General features: G+C 54.7%; 2 protein-coding genes across 6 annotated transcripts; one reads left to right on the forward strand and one right to left on the reverse strand.

Moving 5' to 3' along the window:
* The first annotated feature begins 21 nt into the window (after positions 1–21).
* On the forward strand, positions 22–4,559 carry RELL2 (RELT like 2). 3 transcript variants are annotated; one of them, XM_037801367.1, is made up of 8 exons: positions 22–815; positions 1,265–1,504; positions 1,917–1,982; positions 2,088–2,154; positions 2,612–2,791; positions 3,097–3,472; positions 3,562–3,595; positions 3,885–4,546. In XM_037801367.1, the coding sequence occupies exons 2-7, from the start codon at positions 1,321–1,323 to the stop codon at positions 3,592–3,594; spliced, it is 906 nt and encodes a 301-aa protein (XP_037657295.1). In that variant the 5' UTR covers positions 22–815; positions 1,265–1,320; the 3' UTR covers position 3,595; positions 3,885–4,546. The 3 variants fall into 3 exon arrangements, with proteins under 3 accessions (XP_037657295.1, XP_037657294.1, XP_037657296.1); XM_037801366.1 differs by having other exon boundaries at positions 3,861–4,545; XM_037801368.1 differs by lacking the exon at positions 2,612–2,791 and having other exon boundaries at positions 3,562–4,559.
* Positions 2,446–13,796, reverse strand: FCHSD1 (FCH and double SH3 domains 1). 3 transcript variants are annotated; one of them, XM_037801361.1, is made up of 20 exons: positions 13,746–13,796; positions 13,419–13,516; positions 12,781–12,826; positions 12,307–12,374; positions 11,817–11,952; positions 11,596–11,732; positions 11,439–11,502; positions 10,588–10,716; positions 10,016–10,138; positions 9,750–9,842; positions 9,200–9,325; positions 8,711–8,815; positions 8,346–8,507; positions 7,627–7,755; positions 7,465–7,548; positions 7,181–7,283; positions 6,825–7,045; positions 5,955–6,042; positions 4,930–4,985; positions 2,446–4,791 (listed from the first exon to the last, which is right to left on the reverse strand). In XM_037801361.1, exons 1-20 carry the CDS (start codon positions 13,764–13,766, stop codon positions 4,726–4,728), a joined length of 2,055 nt encoding a protein of 684 aa, XP_037657289.1. In that variant the 5' UTR covers positions 13,767–13,796; the 3' UTR covers positions 2,446–4,725. The 3 variants fall into 3 exon arrangements, with proteins under 3 accessions (XP_037657289.1, XP_037657288.1, XP_037657290.1); XM_037801360.1 differs by having other exon boundaries at positions 11,817–11,973; XM_037801362.1 differs by lacking the exon at positions 5,955–6,042 and having other exon boundaries at positions 11,817–11,973.
* Positions 13,797–15,146: the final 1,350 nt, after the last annotated feature.

Below are 15,146 nucleotides of genomic sequence, written 5' to 3' on the forward strand. Positions count from 1 at the left end.
CCCCCCTTGGCTCGCGTCAACCTCCAAGGCTCTGAGGTCTGAGCATCCGGGCTTGACTCGGGGCCCGTAGCAGCGATCCTAGGATACGAGGGCCATTTTCTTCTGTACGGAGGTCAAATTCTCGAGAAGCTGAGTCCATCCTGTCTAGCCGCCTGCCCAAAAGGCGGCGCAGGCCGTGCTCTCCGCGCCCACCTCGCTAGGAAGCTCCAGAGAGCCGGCACGCCGCTGCTCTCGGATGCAGAAAGCCCGCTTTCTCCAACCCGCTGGGGAGATTTCTAGCTAGTCATCTGGCAGAGGCATCTGAGGGCAGGAGTCGTGCCAGGCGTGCCGCATAAACCATTGGAGAGCACCCCCGTCGGACCGCCTGTCCCGGACCAGAACCGAGACTCGGCGTCGCACACTCCCCCGGGGGGGGGACCGGCGCAGTCACGCGCGCACCACACTTGGGCTCACACGCGCACACACCTGCGCTCCGCCCCTTGGTCCCCGACCGGCGGCGGGTGAAGGCATTTGGGAACCCAGGGGCGGCGGCGCCCCCTCCCCTGATCTCTCCCCTTCCCAGGGCCGGAGTTGTCCGGAACCTGCCGCCTCTCCCAACTAGCTCACATCCTTCTCCATCCTTCCCTCCCCCCGCCTGCCGCGGCACCGGTATCCGCAGCCGCAGCCCGGAGCCGGTGAGGCGGCGAAGCGGGGAGGGGGAGGAAGCGAGGGATGAGAACCGGGAGGGCGTCGGGGGCCTTGAGCCGGACTAGGACGCCCCTGGAGCCGGGACCCGAGCCGAAGCCGGAGCCGGAACTGAACCACCGGAGGGCCAGGTGGTACCGGGTGGGCCAGGTGGTCAGGGTGGGAGGAATTGAAAAAGGAGGTGGCGGGATAGCAGGAGTACAGGAAGGGGAGGGGGCTGCAGAGGCCTGGCCCAGGCCGGCGCAGAGGACGTGTGGACGCTGACTCCAGCGCTACTCCTGTGCCCGCTGCCTGAGAATTCCGTCCCATCTCGCGCTGCAGTGTCCTTGGGAGGGACGGAAGAGCGGGGACGAGCGGGAAAAAGGAAAGCTCCGGGCGTCGGGGAAGCGAGACCAGGGTCGTGGAAGAGGGCTTGCGCAGACGCCGTCTGTCCCCGCGCCTGGGCCCAACTTGGCGGGCCAGCACCCTTGGGGCGGACAGCTCCCTGGTTGGGTAGAGGGTGGGGCTGGACCTCAGAGGCTTGCCTGTTTGGGATTCTGATGATGGCATTCCTACCCCCCACCCCCCACCCCATCCCTAGCTGAGCCCCCTCCACCCCAGAAGGCACCCTGGCCCTCGCTCGACCCCCTGGGCCTCATGTCGGAACCACAGCCTGACCTGGAGCCACCCCAGCATGAGCTGTACATGCTCTTCCTGCTTGTGTTGGTCTTCTTCCTCATGGGACTGGTAGGCTTCATGATCTGCCACGTGCTCAAGAAGAAGGGCTACCGCTGCCGCACCTCCAGGGGCTCAGAGCCTGACGACACCCAGCTCCAGCTCCGTGAGTGAGGAGCCAGGAACCCTGGTTCAGTCACCTTTCTCCCTTACCCTCTCCCCACAACTCTTTCCACCTCTTGGGCCAACATACCCAGGCCCAAAGCTGCTGAAGCCTGCAAGAGGCCTAGTAGTGTTTCATTGAGTCAGCAAGTGGATGACACCACCCTCAAAGCAAGACAATAGGAGGCAGCATGGGTAGGAAGCTCTCACAGATGGGAACCTTGGGTTCCCATTAGCTTTCTCATCATTCCTGTCCTGACCCCTGAAATGCTAAAGTCCAGCATGATGGCAAATAGGTAAAAGGGGGAGGAGGGGAGCATTATGACTTGATCAACAAGCCATGAGGGCCACCAGGTAAATATCCTTCCAAAGCTGACTCATTTCTCCCATCCTCACCAACCTCTTTCATCCTTCAGCTGAGGAAGATGACATGAATGAAGACACAGTAGAGAGGATTGTTCGCTGCATCATCCAAAATGAAGGTGGGCTAGCCTGTTTGGCATCCTGAAGACAGCATTCCTACTGCCGCTCCTCCTTCCCCCCTGACCTTTACCTCCACTGACTCCGTCTTTCCCTTCTCCCCTCAGCCAATGCTGAGGCCTTGAAGGAGATGCTGGGGGACAGTGAAGGAGAAGGGACAGTGCAGCTGTCTAGGTGAGTTGGAAATGTGGGCCATCATGGCTTAGCTTGCCTTGGAGAGTACCCTCTCCTCCAGCACAATCCTCTATCAGCCTCTCTGCATGCTGGTTAGGGCTGCTGGGGGGTGGGGGTGGGGATCTGACTTACCTAAAGGAAGAAATACGTTTTGTAGAAATACCAATGCTTCAAACCATATCTCCCACCTGTATATCATCAAGACTACTGTTTACCTCTAGTGCCACTCCTTTGGATTAAGCATTGCCCTCTTGTTAGCAAACAGCCCTGATAGGGAGAACACATGCTCACTGACATCTTAATATTTGTTTTATTAGACAAAGACAACAAAAGAATGTTGTGGCTCAGGGAAAGTGGGCATCTGGGAGTGTAAGGAGCATGCTGAAAGAACAGGAGAAAATGGAGCAGGAAGGGAAATGGGAATGTCACCCCTGCTCCCTTCCTCCCTACTGTCCAGCGTGGATGCCAGCCTACAGGACGGAGCCCCCTCCCACCATCACACAGTGCACCTGGGCTCTGCAGCTCCTTGCATCCATTGCAGCCGCAGCAAGAGGCCCCCACTTGTCTGTCAGGGCCGCTCCAAAGAAGGGAAGAGCCGCCCCCGGCCTGGGGAGACCACCGTGTTCTCTGTGGGCAGGTGGGGATAGAATGCCCCAGGGAAAGGGAGGTAGAGGTGGTGACCCCAGTGATCAGGCACCTCATTCCAAAGGTGGGCCTGGTGGGGCTCCATGCAGGACCCACGAAGGCCCCAGCTCTTTCCTCTTGGGCTGGGAGTTGCAGCAAGAAATCAGGTGGCATAATGTGCCCCACAGTCTGAGGTGGCCTCCCCTGCCCTAGGCCAGAGGGAAGTGGCTGTCACAGCCAGGATGTTCCTGGTTGGAGGGGAGGGCCAAGCAGCCTCTGAGTTGTGATCCTAAGTCCCAGTGTTCCCTCCCCTCCTAGGTTCCGGGTGACACACATCGAAAAGCGCCATGGGCTGCATGAGCATCGTGATGGCTCCCCCACAGAAAGGAGCTGGGGCTCTGGTTGGGGGCAGGACCCAGGAAGCAGTCAGGGATCTGGGGGAGGGCAGCCCGGGGCAGGGATGCCTGCCAGAGAGAGGCTGCCCCCTGAGGGGCTACAGCCCCAGGCCCTAGCCAGCCCCCCAGTGCAGAATGGAGGACTCAGGGACAAGAGTCTAGTCCCTTGTGCACTTGAGGGGAACTCTGGAGCCTCTGCAGAGCTGGCGCTGGGGGCTGGAAAGAGAAGCCCAGGCCCAGGGCTGCCCAGTCAAGAGGAAAATGAACAGCCAACCAAACTGAATGCCTCAGATCACCAGGTATGAAGATGGCCAGGGCTGCAGTGGACTGAGCTCTTATTGCCCCCTATTCTGGGGGATGCTGATATGATCTTTCCCCTTTCTCTCAGGTATCCCCACCATGGGGAGCAGGGGTTATATGAGGTGAGTCTGACTGGGCCCTGAAGCAGGGAATCTCATCTTCCTATCCCCTACTCAAGACTCTCTGCTCCCCAAGCCCCAAGAGTAAACAGCTGTGGTTTTAGCTTTTGCTTCATATTCCTTGGTTTGGTGGTGGGGAGTGGGCATGTGCTCCCGGGGAGGGGTATATTCTGGAACCTGGAAATGAGGGAGGGTCCTGCAACTGCTTGGGAAAAGTGGGACAGAGCTTGATTAAGAAGCAACATTGTTACCTTCCCTCTCCTCCAAGCCTCATTCTTCACTGCTGCTGCAGGGACTTCCAGCTGGCAGAGCCAGGGGTAGTGGGTGGGCATGAAGTGCCTCCCATCCACCGGACAGCACTGCCCCAAACTGAGGGACCAGCCCTACTCTCACCTGGAGTTGCCAGTCTCAGGGTGGGGGACTTCAAGAGAAGTCCTTCCCCACCTCACCCCCAAGTTTCCTTCCCTTCTCCTGCCTGCCAACAGGCTGTCTGACCCGCCTCCCCCACCTCTGCTCCATATGCTCGAGCGCTGGCAGATGGGAGCAGGCCCCGCCCTTGGTGGGCCCCTAAAGCAATAGCACCTTAGGCCCCCTGCCCTCTTGGCACAAGAGGTCCAGGCCCCAGCTTGGGCTTCTTGCCCTTTATTCACTGTCAATAAATCCGCTCAGACCATTACAGCTACTTTTGCATCCTGGCTCCAGCTCCTTCTGACCCCCAAAGCCTGCCCGTCTTGGCCCCAGCCCCAGTGGCCCTGGCATCCAGGGTGTGCAGTGGGGCCCAGAGCTAGGATGGAGAAGCAGATGGGCCGAAGCCACTCAAGACTTTGGAGAGGTGGGTTCCAGCCCCAGAGATTTCAGGATGGGGTAGAGGGGATTCCAGCCCTAGAGATGGGATAGTGGTAGAATAGAAAGGGGTAGTTCTAGCCCTAGAGATGGCAAGAGGAGAATAGGGGAAAGGGAGGGGTTCCAGCCCCAGAAATGGGTGAGAAGAGAAGTTTCTATCCCTGGAGATGAGAGAAAAATGGGGCAGGTTCCAGCTTTTGGCTGTGTTGTTCAGGATCATTGAGGGCATGGTCTCTGACAGCATGGAGGAGACAGCAGCATCACCGGGGAGGCAGTGATCACCCTGGTCCTCAGGTGAGGGGCTCTTGGTGGCCAGGATCCGGGGCTTTGGCTGGAGGGGGAGGTGGTGGACGCATCTGTAGGGAACACACAGTCATTGCTCCAGAGTACTGTCTTGGGGATATCCTTGTCCATTCCCTCAGCCCTGCCAACAAAACAGGAAGAGGTGGAATAACCTATCACCACACAATCCTCTCCTAGGCAGGGGTCCTTACCGGCTTCAGTCGAGGCACCATCAGGTCCAGGGGTCCAGGGAAGTCCAAGAGTTGGTCTAGAAATAAGAACCACAAGTCAGTCTTTGGATTTTGTTTTGTTCACTGCTGTATCTCCAGCACTTAGGACAGTGGCACTCTATAAAGATTTGCTAGATTAACAAATAGTCACCAACTTGGCCATAAAATCTGTCACTCCATCTATCCACACAAACATTGATTAGGTATCTGTTGTCTAATCAGCCCTGCTCAGGGCTCTAGAGCAGGGGAGGCAGAATACAGCACTCCCATCCAAAAGAGCTATCAGGAACCCAATACATGGAACATCAGCAAACACAACGAATGACTGGGACTACATCATTCAAAGTGAACTAGGGGTGCTGGAGAAATAGGGCAGAAAATGCACACGGGAGTCCTGAGGGTCAGGGAAAGGGAGGCTCTGTGAAGAAGGTGGAAGTACGAGGTTTTTGAAAAGGTGGGTATTCCAAGAGGAAGAATGATGACATAACCCAAGGTGTTTGCAGGACTCAAGGACACTAAGAACAGAGAATGTATATTGGGAGAACACTGTGAGACTGTGAGAGAAGTTAGATAATTAATAATAATAATAATAATAATAATAATAATAATAATAATAATAATAATAAAAAAAAACAGCTACTACTTACATGCTTACTATGTGCCAGGGACAATGCTGTGTACTCTATGGACATCATTTTTAACCCACACAAGAACTCAGTAAGGTAGGTGCCTTTCTTTCTCTCATCTTATAAATGAAGTAAACTGAGGCCCAGACTGGTTGAACATTCCACCCAAAATCACACACCAGGAGGTGACAGAACGAGGTTCAAACCAGTCAGCCTGGCTCCTAAGCCCAAGCACTTCTGGCCACCTGAGACAGTGAGCCCGTCTGTGGAGGTGCCTGAAGGCAGGCAGAGGAACAGAGCATGGCCTAGGAGGAAAGAGTCCCAGGCTTCCTCCTTCGTCCCATCTCTTACCCTCCCAGAGCCCTCATTCCCTCTACTCACCCCCAGGCAGGACAGGTGCAGGGGGCCCATCCAAGGCAGAGGTGGGTACAGGAGGGGAGAAGCTCGGAGGAGAAGGGGATGGCAGTGTCTGGGGGTGGGGGTGGGGCATAGAGTTATTCCTGGGATGTGGGAAGATTTCACCAGCTTTTCTCTCACCCAAACTTCAACTCCTTTCCCATCACTCCCCAGTACAGGAAGTAGACAAATGCTGGAGTTGTAGCTGATCCCATTTCAATAGCCAATATGTACTGAGCACTTACTATATGCCAGGCATTCTGTTAGCCTTTCACATGCACTAAACCATTCAATCCCCACGAACAAATCTACAAAGTAGGTGTTTTATGATTCTTATTTTAGAGATGGGACTCAGAGATGTTAAGCGATTGGTTCAAGATCACAGAGCCAGTCAGTGGCGAAGTCCTGGCTAGAAGCCAGGTCTCCGGATGCCTATGCCCATGTTCTTCCTGCCCTACTATAACAATAGGTACCCTAAATAAAGCACCTCCTATGTGCCACTGTGCTAAGGGCTTTAGCTCCATTATCTCTAATCATGATACTGAACCTGCTGAAGTAGATATGATCCCCATTTACACAGGAAGAAACAAGGTCAGGGAGGCTAAATCACTTTTCTAAGTTCACACAATAGGAATTTGAGCTCCCATCTATCCACACTAAAGCTGGAGCTCTGAAATGGTATGTCACACTGCCTTGGTTTCCCTTTTTCCTGCCCAGCCAAGGGAGATGGGGTGGGGCAAGCCACTAGAGGAGGTAAACCTGAGGAAGGGAGGGGCATTAAGATGAATATAGGGCCTACTGGTGTGGCAGGTCAACCCAGAGGTGCTTAGGAACCCAAAGAGGAAGATACCTCACCTGTTCAAGGTCTGAGAGTTCATGGGGCCCTGGGGGCCCAAGCAGCTCCTCCACCAGCAGGGAGGGGAAAACCCCAACATGGCCCCCAAATTCTCCCCTCCAGAAGCCATCATCCACTCCATCCTGAGCCCGGGGCAGCAAGCGGATGAGTGCCCCCTCGGGGAAGCTCAGCTCCTCTGCGCTCTGTGCTGTGTAGCCATACAGGGCACGGGCCAGGAATGCTGCAAGAGCCCAGGAGAGATGATGAAGGGGAGAAGTGGTGGTAGCGCCCCAGGACCATGACATCCCAGGGCCAAGACCACCCAGCAACCCTCCTCCACACCCAGAGTCCCCAGACCCCAAATTTCCTTCCTTACCTGTGGGTTTGCCGCTGTCGTGGCCCCCCTCTGGGAGGGAGAAGTCTGAGAAGTTCAGATACCGCTCAGGGATGAAGCCTACCTCGCCACGCTGGTTCCGAGCCTGCTTGCCCAGCAATGTGGACAGAAATCAGACTTGCTTCAGCAGCCTGTGGCCCTGGCCCTCCTCCACTCAGGCTTCTGGCTTTGCCTGGCTGGGTCCTTAGGGACCACAGAGAAGTCTCTCCCACTGCCCCCCCACCCCCAACCTCTGCCAAGGTCAGAGCCCAGGGTCTCCTACCCACCTTGACCCATTCGTCAGCATCTCCCTCCTCTATGACCTCCAGCCACTCGCCCTCCGTGATGGTCAGCTCGTCCTCACGCCCAGCCTGGGCCCCACAAGGAAGGATTCAGGACTTGGCTGTCCCCCATCCCCACCCAGCTGAGTTTCCCACCCCCATTCACACCTGATAGCCAAACACCACGTGTGCAGGGCAGGGGAAGGGCCTGGTGGTCAGGGCGGGGGGAGCGGGCTCCTCAAAGAGCTCCCCCGCCTCCTCACATTCCTCAAAGTCAGAGAGCTCAGCGTCCTCAGCCTGGGGTGGGGGGGAGATAATAGACATCATGTGAGTCCCACTCCATACCAGTTGTATCTCCTACTCCTCCATCCTACCCCTGAAAGATACTGGATCCTCCTCCAAGATAGCGCCACCCATTCGTTCACCATGAATCACAAGCAAAACCACCACAGGGCGGGATAATACTAATGATAATAACAGAGTTAGGGTAGTTAATCGCTCTGTGAATATAATTCAATATTCCTAATAACCTGCTGTATTTTGCACAACAATTAACCTCATTTTACTGATGCAGAAATAGAGGTTCAGAAAGCTTAAGTTAATTTCCAAGATCACACAGCTAGTAAGAGGAGCGGCTGGTACTCAAGCCACTCATAGTCTGCCTCCAGAACATCAGTTCTGAACCACCATGCTACATTTAAAATAAAAGTTTATTAAGAATTTTCTGTGCCAAAAACTGTGCAAAGTATTGTACTTAAGTTATTTCACTTAAACCACACAACCTAATTTTGAGTTAGGTACCACTGGGATCCCAATTTTATATGGTCTGTCTTCCAATGGAGAGTTTCACCCTCGTGGGTGTGTACAGGTAAGAAGAGGGGACTCACGGTGGGAGAGAGGTCCCTCTGGGACAGCCGGGCCTCACTGAGCCGTCGCTCCTGTTCCACCTCTTCCTGGGCCTGCGTCATGGCTGGCTTCAGCCAGTGCTGCACGTCCAGGCCAGCCCCCTGCAGCAGGGCCAGGCGGGCAGCCCCCTTCACCTGGCTTACCTGGCATGGGGAAGAAGTGTCAGTTAAGGCTATGGCCTGCCTGGGCCTGCCTCTGAAGTGATTGGAAGCTTGCCAACTCTGTCTACCTTCCACCTCCTGCCTCCCCTCACCCCATCATCAGAGGAATGGAGGGCAGGGGCTCGGACAGTGGGCTGGCGAAGTTGCCTGAGTAGGTGGGTCTAGCCCCGGGGACTGTGTCTCACCTGTGCCCGTCGGATGCTCTCCCTCACTTCCTGCAGCCGCTGTTCTATGACTGGAGCCTCCCGCTCTGGAGCCTGCTGCTGCCTCTGTTCCAACCGTTGTAACACCTGTGGGGAGGGGAGAGGACAAGAGTGGATGGGGACATCTGGCCCTTTGCTGGTTGCTTCACATGTATTATGTCATTTGATCTTGCCTATGAGAAGGGGGCCATTATTAGCCTCAATTTAGTGATGAGGAAACTGAGATCCAGAGAGGTGAAGTCACTCCCTCACCGAGGTTTACATAACTAGGAAGCAACAGAGTGGGATTTGAACCCAGGTCAGTCTATCTCCAAAAGCTATGCTCTTAACCACTGTGCCACACTGTTGGCTTAAAACACCTTTCCATCCCTTCCTGCCTTTAGCCCCCTGACTCTGCCCCCCATGACTCCAGGATCCCCGTCCCCCAGCCCTTCTTGCCTACTCCCAACACCTGCGCCCCCCCCACCTCACCCGATGCCCATGGTTCTGGATCTTGTAATCGCGGGCAGCTCGGCTCGTCCAACGCTGAACCTCCTTCTCCAGGCCACTCACCCCAGCCATACTTCCTGCTCCTCCCTCCAGCTCCAGAACACACACCTGAATGGAACAGAGGGTAGGGGGCTATGAGAGGACCTGATGCCACTCCCTCTCTCTTCCCATTCTCTCCAGTCCCCTTCTCTTTCTTCTCTCTGTCCTGGTCTCCAGGGACAGGGGCAAAGAGGTAGGGACACATGTCTGTGTCCACTGACATAAGTGTTGTATTCGTGTGGACACAGAGAGTACCAGAAATTGAGAGCATGTTGAGGGACAGAGGCGGAATGAAGAGAACAAGAGCAGTGAAGTGACTGAAAGGTGAAATGAGGTGTGTTCATTTGTGCTCCCAGCGGGAGGGAGGTGAATTGGAGCTCTGAAACCCCCTAGCCAAGGTTTAACAGTGGCTAAGTTACTACCAGAACAAGGGTAACGGCGAAGGAAGCCTAAACCACATTTGGTCTGGTTCCAACAAGCAGCGAGGTCTCACCTGATCAGTCCCTGCTGGCTGAAACTGCTGAGGTGGAGGGGGGGAAAATACTCCAGACTCCTGAAGAAGCTTCAGATCATGCTCCCAGCTTATCTGAGGATTGGAAAATGTCAGTCGCTCACTGGCTCTCTCTCCAACTTTGTCCCCTCTTGGAAGAAAGAGGACCAGGTGAGAAGGAAACAGTAGAAATGCAGTAGAGTGGTCTAAATTAAGAGAGAAGGGTAAAGAAGATATCTGGGGGAGTTCTTACAGGGCACAGGCCTCACCTGGGAAGCTGCCTGCCCCCCATGGCGGGCCTGCTCCAAGGCCATCTCTGCGGCTTCCAGTTCAGTGTGGCTCAGTAAGGCCAGGGGGTCCCTCAAGTGCTCTGACAACTCACTAGCCAGGACCTAGAGAGAACACCAAGACATTGACATCACCATTTCCCCCAGGCCTCTGTTGCATAGCTGGCTCTCTGTCCAGTTTGGAAGGATGATGGGCATGGGGTATGGGAGGAGAGAAGGAAAAAAGCGTTATGATTGCTTCTAATAATAGGCTCTCATATGTATACAGCACTTAACAGTTTAAAAAACACTTTCACGTTATCTCCTTTGAACCCCATTACAGTCTTATAAGGTAGGCAGATCAGGGGTTATCCCTGATAAGGAAACTGAGGCTCAGAGGGGTTAAAAGTCTTGCACAATGTCACATAGTCAGCTAGAGGCAGAACATGAACCTAGGAATGTATCTTGTAGCCACTCTAAGTGGGCTAGGTCCCTGGCACCATCCAGTATGAGGAGTGGGAAGCAGAATGAGGTCTTCCCCACTGAGGGGCAAGGGGATCTGGGCTGAGACTGGCCTTGAGCAGGGCTGGCAGTTCCTCCTGGTAGTAGTGGTCAAGGTGGGCATTGGTGGCCACCAAGTTGAGCAGGTACTCATTGCGGGCTGCCCTCAGCTGCTGGGAGTACTGGGCTGACTGGGCAGACAGCTGGGAAAGGAAAACAAGTGTTGGCAGGGAGCCCTGGGCCCCAGGCCTCACAACTCCTGCTCAAAATCCTCTAGTGGCTTCTGCACATATTTAAAATAAAATCCAAATTGCTCCTTACCATGGTCTACCAGGTCCTACATGAGCTGGTCCCTGCAACCTTTCTGATCTCTTTTCACAGTTCTTGTCTCCTTGCTTACAGTGCTCCAGCCACACTGGCCTTCTCTCAGTTCTTTGAGCCTACAAAGTTATTCCCACCTCAGGGCCTTTGCATTCACTGTTTCCTCTGCCTGGAATGTTCTTCCCCTAGATCTTCTTGACACTCAGGCCACTGATTCAGACAGGCTTTCCCTCTAAATTACATTCCCTATTACCTTTCATGACAGCCTCTTGTTTTATTTTCATCTTAACCTGATTATTTATTTACTATTTGTTTTCCCCCAAACCAGCTGTGAGGTTCCCAAGGGCAGGAACTCTACTGTATCCCCAGTGCCTAGTACAGAAGAGGTCCTTAATAACTTCAGGTTTAAGGTATAATTAAGAAAGGTATTATTTCCATTTTGTGGATGAAGAAAATGAGGCCCAAAAGATCAAGTAATTTAACCAAGGTCACCCGCCTAGGCAGTAGGGGAGCCTAAATTCAAACCTAGTCTCTCATGCTTATACCCCTGCATTCTGAACCACTAGACAACCCTGCCCCCTCCCCATACCCTCATTCCCCAAACCTTGGTGCTGAGTTTCTGGAGACTGGTCCGAGTATGGAAGAGCCCGTGGTCACTTCGGTTCAGCCTGAGTTGGTGGGAAAGAGGATTCAGGGTCAGGTCCAGTCATGCCTTAGCTCTACCACTTCCCACCACCGCCCCTAATTCTCCACAACCCCACCTAGCCTGGACATCGGCTGCCTTCTCCTGTGCCAAGGCCCACACACGTTCCCGCTGTCCATACAGCTTCCGACTTCGGCTCAGCTCCCGGACAGACTGCAGCACTTCAGCCTGTGCTCTCTGGAGGTTTTCCGCTCCCTGGTGGCATGGACATATGAAGTCCTAACCCAGACCCCCTCAAGCCCCAAGCCAGCCCTTCCTTTGCCCCATTCACCAACATACCTTCCTCAGCACCTGCTCCTTGGCACTCCGTCCTGTGCCTCCTGCCAGGTCACGGTATCGATCGGATGCCTGGAGCCGGGCTTGGCCCCCAGCCACAGTGGCATCCAGCAGGCAGCGCCAGGCACCAAATACTGTCCTGCTCCTCCCCAGAGAAAATCTGTTTTGAAGAGGGGGCCACTCCAAAGCTTCATGAGACCCCCTCCCCCACACCATGGGGGAGAGAGTGCTTCCCCATCCCCCACACCTCCCCCCCTCCATGTCTGGGAGCCCATCAATCGATCAGCCCATTAGCTCAGCCACAAGGATCACTCATGCCCTCCACCCCCACCCACAATGTCCTTGCTGGGTCAGCTCCTCTTCTGCTGCTGTGTCAGCTCTACCTGCAGCACAAGTGCCCTCTCTCCTCACTGGGCCTTTACCCCCACAGGTTCCTGGGGTTGAGTTCCCCATCCCTTCTTAGCCCCTTTGACTCTCCCTTCATGGCACCCACCTGCTGTCCATCTCCCCACTCCGGTGCCCTTCCCTCTTCAGGAATGGCCCAGCCAGCTTCTGGAGTGCCTGGTGGGAAAGCCATCACAGACCCAGTTCTCTTTCAAAGGCCCTCCCCAAGTGGGAGAAAAGGGGATCAGAATGTAATAATACCATTCACTGAATACAAATCATGTGTCACTCACTTCAATAAATGCCTTGCCTTAATTAATTGAATCAATCCTTACCAACAATTCTACATGAAGTTACAGTATCATTATTATTATTCCCATTTTACAGAGAAAGAAACTGCGGCCAAGCAGTTAAGTAACTTATCCAAGGCCACACAGCTAATAAGTAGCACAGCAGGTATCTGACACCAAACCTACATTGACTCCAAGTATTTGCACTTGACCAGAATAGGCATACAGGATGTTGCTGGTGATGTAGAGGAGGCTGGAACAAAACAGAAGGTCCAGAGAAAGAAGTCCCATACCTGTCCATACTCCCGTTCAATGGCTGCCCTCTGCTTGCTGTAGGATCTGTGGATATTGGGGGGAAGGGAGAGGTGTAGATTACTGCTTGCCCGTGTTCTCCCACCCTCGATCCTCTCTCTCCTCAGCCTGGACAGGGGAAGAGAGGAGTCAAGCCTGGAGTGTGACTGCACCCAGAGAGAATGGGACTGAAGAGAGAGGTCCTTGAGATCACCTCCGGAAGCCACAAACCAGACAACCTCACCTCATAGCTCAGAGCCCCAACAGAATCCTCCCCACCCCTGGAGGACCATCTGTGGGCTTGGAAGTGAGGACTGATGGGGGCCTGGGTACGGTGTCCAACAGCCTTCCATCAGGTCTGGAAGAGGGAAGGGGGATTGTGCCCTAAACGGGATTGTGGGGATGGAGGGGATGGCATGGGGTCAAGAGGTTTGAGGGAGGGTCCCTGTGTGTTTATGTGTGGGGGTGGGTAGGTGGGGAACTATCCCATCCAGTATCTGGAGAGGCAGGCCTAGGGTAAGAACCGTAAATGGGCAGGTAGGAGGGCTGTTCTCCCCTGTCCCCTGGCAGAGAGATGTATGTTGGGAATGGGGCGGATCGCGTGACGGCGGGGTAGGGAATGCGTGGGGTCGACGGCTACCTGATGTCCTCCAGCAGATCAGCTTCCTTCTGCTGCCGTGTCTGAAAGTTGCTCAGCTGCTCCAGGAAGCGAAGTTTCACCTCCTGGGCCGGCTTCACCTGTGGGGGTAAGAGGAGGATGAAGGGCCTGGCGAGGGAACCTGAAGAACACAGCTCTAGGAGAGGTGAGGGGGCGGGGCCAGGGAGGGGCTGAGTTGTTTCCTCGGTTACTTCTTGCTTGGGCCCTGACCCCTTCCCACTCCCCATCCTCCACTACAGGCCGGATGTCCCTTTAGCCCTCTCTGCTCCCCCAGCCCGCCAGAAGCCCCCATTCCCCAGAGAAGCTCACTTTCCGAGGCGGCGGCTGCATCTCCGCTCCGGCCCAGGCAGCGACTCGACTCCGGAACTCAAGGAAGCCCCGCCCACGCCGACGCCCCGCCCCGGACTGCTCCGGCCCCGCCCACGCCTGGTCCGGCTACGCGCGCGGCGCCGCAGCGACGGGGGGCGGCAGAGGAGCCAACCCTCCGTTAGGGCTGTGAATACGCCGGAAGGGGCCCGGCCTCCGGGTGGACGCCGCGTCCGCTGGGGGCTGGGGGGATCCTTGGGCTTCTGAGTCAAGACGCCTGGGTTCTATTTCTAGTGGAGCCGCTGACTCAGCCCCTAATTATTTCTAATCGGTCATTTACATATGCAGATCACCAATCCCGGCGCGAAGGAAGAGGAATGGTGAGGAGCTCAATGTGGGACCAGGGAAACTGAGTCACTGGACGCCTGAGCGAAGATGCAGCTGACAAAGGCAAGCAGGGCTGGTCCCAGACCAAAATTTTTCCCAATTCTCGCTGAACTGGAAAAGCCAGGGTGAGCTGGGTAAGAAAACGCCTGGAGGCCGGAAGGAACTAGGCCCAGAGGAAAAATATATCCTGGGCCTCAGTGGAAACTAAATGATACCAGCAAGTGGGCCTGAACTGGGAGATGCCGGAGTTGCTTTACAGCCCAGAAATTCCCTGTCACCTTTAGGATCTGCCTTTCAGGTTCAGCTGCTGCACTGCTTTCTGAAGATCCATGCCCCTTTGCCTCTGTCCCTTCACCTAAGTTCCCCTGGCTCAGGCCCCTGTCCCTGACATATCTAGCTGCTCACTGACACCTCCACTTGGGCATCTAACAGGCACCTCAAACTTTTAAAACAGCTCCTTCAACCTGGTCTTCCCCCAGGTATCATCTTTAATGGCACCACCCTCCATCCAGTTAGGAAAATCAGAAACCCGGAAGCCAGCCTTCATGATGCCCTTTGTCCCATCCCTACATTCCATCTATCAGCAAGTCCTGTGGGTTCCATTTCAAAAAAAAAAAAAAAAAAAAAATTAGCTCCTGTTAACTCACTTGCCTCAATTTCCAAACCCACCACCCTGGTCCAAGCCTCCATTATCAATTTCCTGATCTAATAGCTGGTCTTCTTGCTTCCACTCTTGTCCCCTTACAACCCATTGTTCACATAGCAGCCAGAGGTATCTTTTTTTAAAAAAAGGAGATAAGAGCTCATCAGTCACTCTCTTGCTTAAAACCTCAATGCTTCCCATTGCACTCAGAATAAAATCCAAATACTCTACCTAGCATGGCCCACATGGCTATTCATGACTAGGTCCCTGCTGGTCTTTCCCACTTCAGCCCATACTCCCCCTCCCCACTCACTGGGTTCCAGCCACTCCAGCCTCTTTGCTGTTCTTCCAACAGTACAAGTCCTCTCCCATTG

This window comes from Choloepus didactylus, chromosome 13, assembly GCF_015220235.1.
Source record: "Choloepus didactylus isolate mChoDid1 chromosome 13, mChoDid1.pri, whole genome shotgun sequence".
NCBI lineage: Eukaryota > Metazoa > Chordata > Mammalia > Pilosa > Megalonychidae > Choloepus > Choloepus didactylus.